Genomic DNA, 13450 nt, shown 5'->3' with positions numbered 1-13450 from the left:
CCATTCCGGACAGACGTCTAAGTGTTGGGCACAAGTGCTCGTTCACATATACTGGAACACGAGAAGCACACGCGAGATCGGCTGAAGTAGCGCCTTGTTCTGTTGCTCTCTTTAGGGAACTGCACCAGTTTTCATGGCGTGTAAACTGTATGATTATATTCCATAATTAATTTCCACCCTGAGATCGAACACGATGACACGCCTCAATTTCACTGTCCGCAAGAGGTGCTCCAATGGCTATTGAAGCTTCTTGGTTTTTTCCAGCACACTTTCGTTCGGTGAGTGCGGAACGCCCTCTACCTCCACAATGAGTCGCCTGAAGCCTGCTCTCGTGTTCCCTTACCCCAGCGCGAAGAACATCACGTTCATCCTGTAACACTTTCACCGCTGCTTTGAGTTTTACGTTTTTCGTTAGTACATCATTTAAGGAGGCCCTCATATATTCATAACATGTATTTAGGCGGGAAAAGCTCGACTTGATTTTTCTGATATCTTTCCTCAGGTCTCGCTAGAAACTTTCATGCGATTCTCGGATCTCGTGAATTCGTCGAGGAGTTCACTCAAATCGTTACACATGGCTAGTGTAACTGTTATACTAGGTACGATTAACTAGTACAAGTTCAGTGGTCGACTGTTACAAAACGGCAACACACTCACAGCACAACTTTCATGGTCCAACGCACTCTTGGCAGCAACACCACCAGTAATAAAAAATAATAGCACGTCCTGTTTTTAAAGTAATGTGAACAGATCAACCCACCTTCAAAGATGACATGTAGAGTTGATTAGAAGATGCGCTTAGGCCACCGCTGCCGTGCAAAATTAACGAAAATGTTTGTGGCGATGTGTGGTGAAAGATGTTTACCACTACTGCACAAATTGTGATCGTTGCCCCCAATCATATACAGCACAATCATTTTTTTTCTTTTATTGTCTCTTATACAAAGGAACTTGTAGTACCATAAGTGAGCCGAAAAAGTCATCTTGCTTATATACAGGGTGTACAAAGCACTACGCACCAAGATTCAAAAATACGCAAATGCGACGTAGATGAATAGAACCAGCGTGATATTGTATGCCCTCGTTTGGAGATAATCAGATTATTATTAGCATTCCGCCGAATTACATTTGTCGTGATTGTTTAATCAACTTCTCAAATGTTATTATTAGATGAAAAGTATCAATTGGAAAAATGTAAACCAACATGAAGAAGTCCCGATACAGCTGTTTCCATGTGCGTCCTACAAAAAAAAATGTTTTTTCGGGCATGAAAGAAGCCAGGGGATACAGGCAAGGTTCTTCGATCGGCCAGTCGCGGGCTTATTTCACGCTCAGAAAGCACTTTTATATAGCACGTATATGGCAACGGAAAGCTTTATCAGGACTTTTTCTTGTTGCTCTACAATTTTCTCATTGACACTGTTCATGCAAATATAATTATTCAGAAGTTGATTACGAAATTATTTAGGAGAAAATGTGCAATTATGAGGAACTAAAAAAATAATCTGCCTAGCTTCAAGCGATGACTAACAGCACTACCTTGGTTCTGTCCAGCAACTCGGACGATAAGCACGAATATACACCGAAGTGCACCCTCTGCGGAGGCCTTCATCGCACGGCTGACAGAGCATGCAAGCAAAGGTTCCAACTTCCGTTTGTAGTTAGAAAACGGAGAAGAGAACGGCGCAACGGCGAACAATACAAACAACTAACTGGGTCGCCAACCCCTTTCAAGCAGGCCCTCAGCAGCTCGCACAGATTCAGGAGCCGATCCCGAGACCCCGGCGGCGAGGATGGCGGCTACCATGACCGTGCCCCTTCTAGGGGCAAGAAACGCACACGAAAACGGTAACCCTCCCAGGCGATCAATCGCATGCCCAATAAGGTGATGGTAAGAGGGTAATCAGCACATTAGTCACCAACAAATGTGCGTTCATAACCCACGATATGAATCTTAACTCCAATAAGGTTGAACACTCGCTCGTTGAAATCATCCGCAGCGGACAGTTCAAGACAAGTATATTTATGCTTACCATAAACAGTTCACCCAAAGACCTCAGGCAAAGATTCGCGGCAATTGTCAACAGGGCTACAAGCAAGGCAAAGACATTCCCATTCCTGGTGGCCGGAGATTTCAACGCTCCGCAACAAGAATGGGGGTACCAACAAGGGCGTTGACCTATGGCAAACTACAGTCAATAATAACCTCACGCTTATAACAGATAGGGCTTTTCCGAACAGGATCGGCAACTCCTGCTCTAGGCATACCACACCTGATCTTTTTTCATACGGAATGTGGAACTGGCATCTTGGTCCAACCTCCAAGGGGACCTTGGCAGTGATCACAACATCCTGGCCACCTCCATCAACGTGAGAAGCGAGGACCTCAAAGAATTCACTATTACAGATTGGGATTACTTTTGCAAGATTAGGGAAGAGCGAGCACAAACACATGACTTGGCACTTAGCCTTGAGCAGTGGGCTGAGCAGTTAAAGGTGGACATTAGCGCGGCGACGAAGAAAATCCAGACTGAATTGCAGGTAGACAGGATATATAGCCGCCTCGCTCAACTTCTAGAAGCTAAAACATCACTCTTGAACAGATGGAAAGGGCAGGAACTCAACCGAAGGCTCCGAAAAAAGATCGCGGAGCTCAACAAAACTATAGAAGATCCCTGCGAAACCTTGAGCAGACAACAATGGGATGAGGTCTGCAATTCCGCTGATGGTCAGATGAGAGTTGGAGCGAAATGGAACCTACTCAAGCATCTGCTCGATGATACCAATACTAAGTCAAATCAAAGACAAGTGATAGCGAAGGTTCTACACCAGGCATCACAATCACAGACATCGCAGACCGTACTCGACAGACTCGCTCGCAAGTATCTGCCACTGGGCAAGTCGATTGAATAAGACTATCCCCCCAACAAAGGCTCATCTTGCCCCGAGGTTGATAAACCCTTCAAGGCATGCGAAATAAGGGAAGCTCTCCATAATCTAAATGGTAGGTCGGCCCCTGGTCCTGATGACATCCCCGACCGCCGCCTCAGAAACCTGGACGACTGCTGTATAGAATGCTGACAGTGGAGATTAATGGAATACGGGAACGTGGGGTTGTCCCGGAGTCCGGGAAAATGGCCTCGGTCGTCCTCATTCCAAAGCCTGGAAGGAATCCGAGTCTCTAAAACCTCAGACCCATTTCCCTCACGTCCTGCGTGGGGAAAGTAGCGGAACATCTCATACACAATCGAATTTCTAAGCACATCAAGAAACAAGGATTGTGTCCGTACAACATGATCGGCTTTCGTCCGGCCCTGTCAACGCAAGACGTGATGAAGCTCATCAAGTGTCAAATCCTTGAGAACACCACAAGCGATATAAGAAGTATCCTAGGCTTAGACCTGGAGAAGGCATTTGACAATGTATCCCATGGTCACATTCTGAACTCCATCTCGGAGCTCAATTTGGGAAACGCCTTCCACAGATACGTAAGCTCGTTCCTGCGGGATCGCAAGGCCACGCTTAAAATCGGTGACGCCAAGCCCGACAAATTTAGTTTGGGCCCCAGAGGCACGCCACGAGGAGCGGTAGTCTCACCACTGATTTTTAACATCGCGATGAAGAAACTATCGCAAAGGCTCTCCAACATAGAAGGGATCAATCATATGCTCTATGCCGATGACATCACAATCTGGTGCACCGGAGGAAGCAAAGGAGCCGTTTAATTAGCCTTACAGGAGGCTGTAGATCAAACAGAGATGTACCTGCAAAATACGGGGCTTAGATTCTCCTCGAAGAAGTATGAGCTCCTCCTCTACAGGCCATTCAGGAGAGGTCCCAAACCTGGAGACTGGAAACCATTGTTTGAAATTAAACATCAAACTCCACAATAAAACCGCTGTACCATACCCAGAGTAGATACCATTCGGGTCCTTGGCATGTTCATCGAATCTAATGGCAGTAACAATACGACGCTCAACAAGCTCACAGCCAAGACTGAGAACATGATCAGACTCATCAACAGAGTCTCCAATAGGCGTGGAAGCTTAAAGGAAGAGAACCTCCTCAGGTTGTTCCATGCCTTCCTCATGAGTCATATAGTTTATGTGGCAGCGATACACAACTGGTACAACTCCGAGAAGAAACAATTAAACACGCTCCATAGAAAAAGTATAAAATAGTAATAGGCGAGCACGGACCTCCTTATACAACTAGGAGTGCACAACACATTGGACGAGATAATCGAGGCCCAGGAGTCAGCCCAAATATCCCGTTTTATCCTGTACCTCGGCCGGAAAGAAGATCCTGGTGGTTCTTGGGATCAACCCTATCTTCATGGAAGAGCAGAATATGAAATTTCAGAAGATCAAAGGAACAACATACGAGTTGCACGGTTTCCCCGTAATGTTCATCTCAACACAACGTAGGCAGACGCAGTGCAAGAGCCCTCAAGCGTACTAAGGAGGATCCCTACTCGGCATGTCTTGTCGACGCAGCCCAATGTGGACAGTCGTCTTATTTCGTCATTGCTCTCGTTGATCACAACGGAAGATAGTGAATGCGGCTTCCCTGAAGTGCTCAATACCAACCAGAGCGGAGCAGGTCGCAGTGGCTATAGCACTCCTAGACAACAGCAGATCACATATCTTCACTGATTCGAGATCGGCGGTCAGGGCTTTCGCTTCCGGATCCATCGCTAAGGAGGCTCACAAGATTCTCAAGAAGAAAATCGAGCTCAGACTCCGGGGTTCTCGCGTTTCGCGACACTCTCACTACTTTCAGCGAAATTACTACGCACTATCACCTTGGTATGAGGACTTATCCTCCCCCTCACAGCAAACTGGCTAGACCTCCGGCGTCCACTTTACGCATGCTTCAGACTAAGTGCTATCCAAACCTGACCTTTTCCACACGATCACTCCAGAGGCTTTTAGTTCAACTTGCCCCGACTGTGGAGCTGTTAGCAATCTCGGACACATGCTCTGGCGATGCCCTCGTTACAGTGATTCCCAATCACATCACAGAAGAAGAATGGAGCTCTGTCATCCAGAGCTCAGAATATGCACGTCAAACTTGGGCTGTCCAGAGAGCCCATGATGCTACGGTTAGGCTCGGCCTACCAGTCCCCACGAGGGAGCGGCCTGTAGCTCTGCCCTAGGGCGCAGCTTCTCAGGACTTTGTAATTAAAGTTCTTTGTCTCTCTGTGTGTCTGTCCAGCTACACGCCATTTGCATATCTTTAAATCCTGATACATGAAAGTTTGGACACCCGCTATAAAGGAATAAGTGGCAGGTTATCACAGTATACACAGAACGGTGGGTTGATCGGGCTGCTGGACATCCGGAGTAGTCGGGCATTCCTGGAAAAGCTAGACGCCACTTGCTAAATATAGGGTTGCTATATTGCGAATGTGTATGCAAAAGAAAATGGGTAAAGGTTAGCTATATAAGCTAAAGAAGCGCTTGAAATTTTTATATAAAAAAGCCATGTGAACTTTTTAAAGATATGCGGTCAGCGTTTTAAAGTGGGTAGTTTCGTATTTGCTCATTATTTTGTTTTCAAATTGGCAGACAGCCACCTAAAACGTCTTATGACATTTTATTGAGGATTAAAACATCTGCATTTCAAATAACAAATGACAATTCATGAAAAAATAGTAATGGTAACAAAACGTAGTTATTTAATGACTGCATGACTGATAGCATTGACGGCGTGCACTGTGATACTGGACAAAGTGATAGTAGTCGCTAGTGACTCAATACTACCAGCTCCTTGTCTTTATAGTTAATGGCTGTTTAAATGAGTTTGCATTTGATATTCCGGATACTATGCTCTAAAAAGCCCGAGAACATCCAACCAAGCGTATCACTAGGCACAACTGGAAAAATTGGCGTTGTCAGTTTGCAATGATAATGTAACAAATAGAAACAGAATCAGTTTTTTTTTCAGGCATACAAATGATAACCTATATGAACGAATGATGCCGTTTTCTTAATAAGCAAAGCAATTTATGACCCTTTATTTCTCAACCTTACTGTCGCCTAGTCACTACATATGAATCATCCCTTGTAGGACCTTTCATTCGATAGAATGACGCTATGTCACATGAAACTGAGCTTTCCGTTTATGATCACCCATGACCTGTTGTAATCAGTCAGCAGCGGTAATGAAAGGGATACCCAATAATGACTGCTTGATTGTTATCAATTATGAATTGCGCTAATGAATACGTCCCTTAAACCAGTAAAATAAATGATTCCTTATCACTAATGACTTAATCCTACCAGTTCCCAGTAGCCATAGTTTATTGACTAGTTTTATTACGCTTATTTCATATCAAATACAGTTGGATGTTCAAAGCAGAAGGACCTAAAAGATTATGTTATAAACTAGTGAATACTAGTGACTGTAAATCTATTACTGGTGCGCTGTAGACGCTTAGTAAATTTCACAATACCTCAAAGTGTGATTAATATTTGATTTCCATAACGCCGTGTTCAATTGGAGGCTACCGAGGGCCTTGGAGCAAAATTTTTTTCTGTGCACTAGTGATCAAAGCCTACTAGTGCTTAGGGATCACTGAATTACTGTAAGATGTTTCGGTTGTGGTGACAACGCCGTCGGGCATGTGTTGTTCCCTCTCTTAAATTCATGCTAACGTTTTCCTGACATTGTTTACTCGAATTTACCTCGCCTAGAAATGTTTTATCAAGGGTTTCTTGGCGTTCATTATAACGTAAACACACACGTTACTTTAGTTTGCTTATGGGAGAAACGACTGTAATAACCGGGCTCCATCCCACGACCTTATACAATGTAGCCGTCGATCGTAGCTACTTTAGTTATGTAAGTCATTAGTTATTTAAGTGAGTGTATATTCCGTTTCTTTACGATTTTATCAATTCTTAGCAAAGAGGCAAGAACGCTCTGTAAGGCGTGTCATGTTCATGAAGAAATAAAATACATCGGACTTGTACCGACACGGTCAGCTTGCGAAAAGAATGAAACTGCGAACTCAAACCGCTAAAGGAAGCAGGTCTCGGAACACTTGGACCAGATTCACGTTAACTTCTGTCTTTGCTCCTGTGACTAACCAAGGCTCAAGAAAAGGTCCTCTGCGTGTACACGTCACACATGGAAAAAATAAAGACAAACAAATTGATGTCTCTGGCACGGAGCACAATGCAACCAGGTACCTTCATGCAAATTCTAATTTTTACGCTTAGGCCATCTCAGATGTCAAGCGTGTTTCTGCATATCCTGAAAAATGAACCCAGCACCGTCATTTAGCAAGCGTCCAATTAAATTAATGCTATAGCATTACATGCCCCATTGCGCGAAAATCAGGCGGCGTCATCGGCGGCGTGACCAAGCGATGGTACCAAATATGGCCGACAGCGCTAAGTGTAAAAACACGTCAGAAATGCTCGGATTCAAGTCGAATTTCTCAGGGAGGTTGATGTAAAGATGGCGACTTAGTGAATTTGAAAACAATATTCTGTACATTTTTCTATGAATAGGAATTGATCCCGGAGCTCTGGCGTGCGTACCATCGCCACGACGGCTCTGCGGTTCTGGCTAACTAAATGTGTGCCTAGTGTTTGTGTCATCGTACACGTCCTGTCGGAGCTCTCGGGCTGAGTAAATATGTGGCATAGTGCTTGCATTAATGTGCACGTGACGGCGCTTCCAGCGTGAAGGAGGCGGCGCCATGTCATGAGTGAAAAAAGTGGGGGTAAAAAATTCATCCTTCTGCAGGAAAATTACCCGCATGTTCACAGTGTGTGGCCAACGTATAGGCAAACACATACACCGAATCAGCAGTAAGCACTTTAATGGATGTCGAAAACATAAGTCGAGAATATTGCACCGCAGGAACTATAATGATTTCGAATTCTCGCACGTAAGTGGTCTTAGGTGTCTCTGCCTAATTTTTTTGGAAATTAGCTCTTCAGGCTACGACAACTGCAGCGACAAAAGGATGTTTTTTGCTTCTATAGGACACCCGGTGCAGCCACATGATACTTCGGTCGACAAAAAATTTAGGCGAGGCGTGGGATAGAAGGGGACGGACAGGGTGGTGGGGCAGGGAGTTTTCTTGTTTCGTGAGATTCTGGACCCATTATCTCGAAACGGGACCGAGCCTCTTGTACGCCTATCACTTACAGCGTAACTGTTGATTGCTATTCGACCAGCCGGCCAGTCAAATCGCGCTGTGCGTTGAAAGCGACTATTGCGGAGCTGCTTTTTTGGAATTCTGCTTTTCTTTCAGTACACTGCGTACCTGATTACTCGAATTTTGTATCTTTAAGGTTCCTACGCAATGCCCGGATTTGTTGGATTTGCTCGGGAGATTCGGTTTTGACTCTCCAAGGCGGCATAATTCGATGTATTCGTTCTGTTTTATTTCAGTCTCACGATTGCATTCAATGATGAAAACAACCGCAAGAGCCACCATTATGACTCAGCGAAGTTGAGGCCTGGTGAAATATTCAAGGTGTACATTCGTAACACGCCTGTGGGGTGGCTTATATACCCAGATTTTCAGGCAACGCCAGACCTCATAATACATGAAGTCTATGATGGTATCATCTCGCCTATATTCTCCCCAGCAGGCATCCTAATGATGAATATGGTAAGTATGAATGAAAAAAAAGTACAGGTGTATCTTCCGCAGGGTTACAAATTGATTGTACCACCTACAGATTTCTACGAATCGCTAAGGGCCTCAAGCTCCCAGCCAGCGTGCACGATATCAAGCCAAATCATCGGTAGGCTCTAGTCATAAAGTTCAAGAGTCAATAACCTCATTCCCCACCGCCATCCTCATATATGTATGGTGGGATACACGCACAGCAGGAACCAGGGGTACGAGGCAGGTCGATTTAATTATATCCGCGTGGACGCGTGCACCCTTCACTAGCATGGAGCTCTTTGGCCATACATGGCACTTTCGCCATTAAACATCAAACATTCATTCATACGATCAAAACATTGGCGTTTTCATTCTTTTTAGAGCTCCACGGCGAAATTCTGTAAGTATACTCCGCCTAGAGAGTATCGCCCCATTGTTGAGCTACAGCAAATTGCCATGGTAAAAGAGACGTGCAACGTTATGCAACGCTTTAGCGCTACTGCTACGTTTGAGTCAGGCCGTCTGCGAGACTAGAAACCACTTTAACCAGGATATGATGCCGCACATTCTCCTGGGTGCTTAAGCGAACTCGAATGGCAAGGGCTAATTGGCCTGATCTCGTCGTCGTTGTCTAATACATTGAAAGGCGCCGTACGTGACAAACAACCTGCACCTTAGGTTTTCTGAAAATCTCTGCCAAGGGATGTAACTTCAAACACATACTTTCTCATCAGCCTTATAGTTGATGCATCTTGTGGCAAATTCTCACATTGCGCGTCATAATGCGGTTTGCGGGGGGTTCCCCTCCGCGTGAACTTTCAGCCCACTGAGTGAAAGCTTCAGCGTTCATGCCTAACTACTGCAGTCACGCTGTACTGGTCAAGCATTGTCGTCATTTCGCTGCCATCAAGAAGGCTAAATGACGTTCTCCGCGCAGTTTTGTGGGGTGGCGTGGCATACGTGAATGTGACATAAACTTTAATATCATTCATATTTCGACAACAAAGCCTTCATAGCCGACTTCACACGCATTTGGAGTAGCTGGAATCTGCACATCTTCTAACCACTTCAAATAATAAATGTCACAGGTATGCGCGTCACACGGAGCACAGAGCAAACTGTTAGATCGGCTCCCCAGGATCTCCATGTTTGGCAGCACGCACTACAGGTTACTCGCCGCGAAGTCTCTTCCCGTCGTTTCTACGTGAAAGGCTCGATATGACACTTCCTTGGGTGTTTTTGTCGCTGACACGGGTGGCACAATTTCTCCGCGATGAAGGGCCGCTGTCGTTTTTATTGGAAAGAAAGCGTGAGAAGAAAACCGTAGTGCCATGAACGGCGGGCTGTGCGGCGACGATGCCTACGTTATGGCGCCAGAGTAGAGCACCCGTCTATATTGAAACAAAGCATTGCATGAGCGGAAGTCTGTCTGTGTTGGCTGCTGTGAATCGCGCACAAGCATCTACGGGCTGCATCTCGCAATTTCCTGATTAGTGAGGCAGTCGCGCTACACTTCGCTCCATTTGCAATGTTCTGCACGAGACCGATTGTCCGTGCCAGCTACGTTAGTCACAGTGTTCTGTTCCAAATATAAAACCTGCACCTGCATTAGAATTATACAAAATGTTTACACGGGAAATGAAGACACCTATAGAGCTGTGCTGAACTTTCGCATTAGAGAATAATCGTCGCTGAATTCTTGTCTTTGTCTATAAAAACCGGGATCACAAATCGCTTTAAGATCCCTTTCTGCGTCCCAGCACTATTTCGCACTGGAAGTACCCCGCAGCTGTTTGCTGCACTAGAGAGCGAGAGCGAGAAAATGCTCTTTATTGGAAATGCAGAGTGTTTAGCCAGCATATTTCTGCCTACATGCTACTCTGCAAAGGATGGCATGAAGGAGAAGAAACTCCCTAAAAGGAGGCGGCAGAAGAAAAAAAGCAATATAAAATAAAACATATTGCACGTAGTGTGGTGTTATCAGTAGCATAGCAAGTGTCCAATGCGACGCATAAAGCAGGTAAATACAAAATAAAATAAAACCACAGTCTTAATGAGACGACGCACGTAAGCTTTAGTTTGGCCACCAAACCATATGTTTCAAAACATAGGAACAAGAAATCCAGGGCATTGTGCTGGTTTGATGGGCAAGGCCAGGGACTCAGCTTTTCAGTCAATGTCTAGGGGCTATTGTCTGTCTTTTTGATGTTCATCGTATATTGATATTGCTCGTCTCTGTAGGTCGGCAACTCGAGCAAAATCTGCTCTAGAGATTCTACTACGCCACAGTTCTCACAACATGGTTTTGTGGTCTGGCCAATGCAGAAAAGAAGATTGTTCGCGTATGCAATGTTAAGTCCAAGCCGGTGGTAGAGGGTCTCCAGTAGCCATGGTATACATTGTGGAAGCCTTGATTGGAGTTCTCGGTCGATGTTGAAGAAATGCTTTTGATTATCAGAAAGCAAAGACCATCATATACGTCGTTCAATGAATAAACATTGCTTTGACAAAGCTGAAGCTTCAATTTTAAGAAAAGACTTTTATAAATATGATGCGATCATGTTCGTTGTGGGTTGCCTCATCCTTCTTTCATTGCCTATTCTTCCGCAGTATCCTGGAAACCTCTGAAATTCTATCGCATGTCCAGCATTAGATGCCATGTGGTGAAGGCATGCTATGTCCAGGGCCAAAATGTAATTTCTTGATTAAGTACTTTTCGTGCAAAGCTCTGCAATGCTTCTTTCGAGTCTGTTAAGATTGTCTATAGTTGTTGAAGTTGCTATATTACATATTTTAGTGCCTGTTTCGTCCCGTATCACTCAGACAATGTTAAGGGCGTTACTTGCTCTAAACGCCATGAAAATACCTGGTCTGTGGAAGGAATGAACATACCTCAGGAATATTTCAGGTGGCCTAGAAGAACCGTCAGTAAATTTGTGCTTCCTAGTGGAATACTTCTCGCTCATGCAGGCCAGGGACATATGTAAGGTAGCGGCTTGAAGCATGTCCTTCTTGGACTCTATTCCACGGATGTACTTTCGAATGCGTAGAGCAGACATTATCCACGGCGGGAAATGTGGTGGCCTGAGCTGTCGTGTCTGTTTGAGGATACATAGTGGAATTTCGCAAGAGGTTGCCGAAATCCCGAATTCCTTTGCATTTTGATATTCCTCAAGAAATGGTTATTGCTTTGGAACAGGTTTCTTATGTGTATGCGGGCGCTTTCCTGATTCGTAGCAGGTCAAAACATAAACAGTGGGCCTCGGCTAGTTTCCGAATACAAGAAGACCCCTTTATATGACCAATGCAAACACGCAGTCTATTGTTACGTGCTACTTCCAAGCTTGTGTTATTAGTTGGGAACAGTCACTGACCGATAGGACGACCGTAGTGTAGATGGTCATCAACGTAAGCACTTTGAAGCATCACGGTCGACCGGCAGTGGCCACCCTACCAAGGTCCAGCAAAAGAATGAATAATTTCGAATGCGCAGGGGATGCTGCCTCGTAACATTTTCACATCCGGTGTCCAGGAGAGATTATGATTGATCAAGACACCGAGAAAGCGATGCGTCCGTACGTAGGGAACGGCTCGACCCACAAGCATCAGCGGGTAGCCATCTGTGGGCCTTAGAGTTAAGGCCATAATGATGCTCCTCTTTGGTGACAGATGAAGCCTCCGCGATGTAAGGTACGATGACATGCTGAAAAGCGCGTGCTGTTGTCGCTGCTGACTTACTCGATGAGATCGTAACGCATTTCATATAGAGATATCACCAGCGTACAGTGTGATATGTTTGTAGACTCTTCTTCAAGTGAACTAGAGCGATGTTGAGAAGAAAAAGGGCTAAGGACTACTCTTGTGCAACTACTTTTTCAACAATGTAGCGAGGTGTCATACTTTCAGGGGTTACCATACAAACTTGCCGTCCTTCGAGATAATTGATAGCCGTGTATAAAGGGGTCCTCCAAAGAATAGCTTCAAGGGCCTGAAGAACTGAGTGATGTAAAGCATAACCGATGGCGGCTTTGATGTCAAGAAAGATGAAGGTTGGAATATATAGAGTAGTTAGTTGCTCTTCTATGGAGGAAATCAAGGATATTATATTATCTAGTGCTGACCTATTCCACCGAAAACCATTCATTTCTTTGGGATCGATGACTCGCGTTTCAACGAACAATGTGATTCGCCTTTGAATCACTTTCTCCATTAGTTTCCCAACACAGCTGAGCAGGGCGATAGGTAGGAAATATTTGTAGCTGGTTGACTGCTTGCCAGGCTTGATGGCGTGGACAATTTTAGCGAGTTTCCATGCGGCAGACACTGTACCACTTGTGCATAAAGTATTGTGTGTTTCCTGAACTCGAGAAGACAGTGGCGAGAAACGTACTATAGGTTAATAGCTCACTTCGTCTGCGCCGGGAGAAGACTTTTTGTTGGTGTCAGCTATGGCTGTTGAAAGTTCTTTCATGGAGAGGGGGAGGCGCATTGTATCCATAAACGTTCGCAAAGGTTGTCTATCAGTCAAAGACATGGTGCAAGTACCATGATGCCCAGATCCAGAAATAAGCGTACGGTACTCTTGTGCACTTTGTTTCACGGTTAGTCCTGTAGTATGCCCTGCAGTCCTTCGGTTAGTCCTGTTTCACGGTTAGTCATGCCACGGTTAGCTTACTGTAGATATAAACGCAGGCTCAACTACGGTGCTGCCTTAAAGATCATTGAAGTAGAGTGATGTTAGTAGTCTCTGCTGGGATTCTGTAGCGCGCAAAAGCTGCACAGGAACTGGCGGCCAATAAAGCGCAATTTATAGCT

At 45.0% G+C, this 13450-nt stretch overlaps 1 protein-coding gene across 1 annotated transcript in view; it reads left to right on the top strand.

The window, feature by feature from the left end:
* LOC142588737 (uncharacterized) overlaps nt 1-11263 on the top strand; it is an 83411-nt gene extending 72148 nt beyond the window's left edge. Inside the window, exons 7-8 of the mRNA XM_075700554.1 lie at nt 8413-8635; nt 11246-11263. Coding sequence (XP_075556669.1) covers nt 8413-8635; nt 11246-11263 — 241 coding nt within the window. The remainder of the gene's footprint in view (nt 1-8412; nt 8636-11245) is intronic.
* The last annotated feature ends 2187 nt before the right edge of the window (nt 11264-13450 follow it).

The sequence above is a fragment of the Dermacentor variabilis genome, chromosome 7 (assembly GCF_050947875.1).
Source record: "Dermacentor variabilis isolate Ectoservices chromosome 7, ASM5094787v1, whole genome shotgun sequence".
NCBI classification, from domain to species: Eukaryota; Metazoa; Arthropoda; class Arachnida; order Ixodida; family Ixodidae; genus Dermacentor; species Dermacentor variabilis.
Note: the sequence above shows the minus strand (reverse complement) of the source record. Positions and strands in the feature narration are given on the sequence as shown.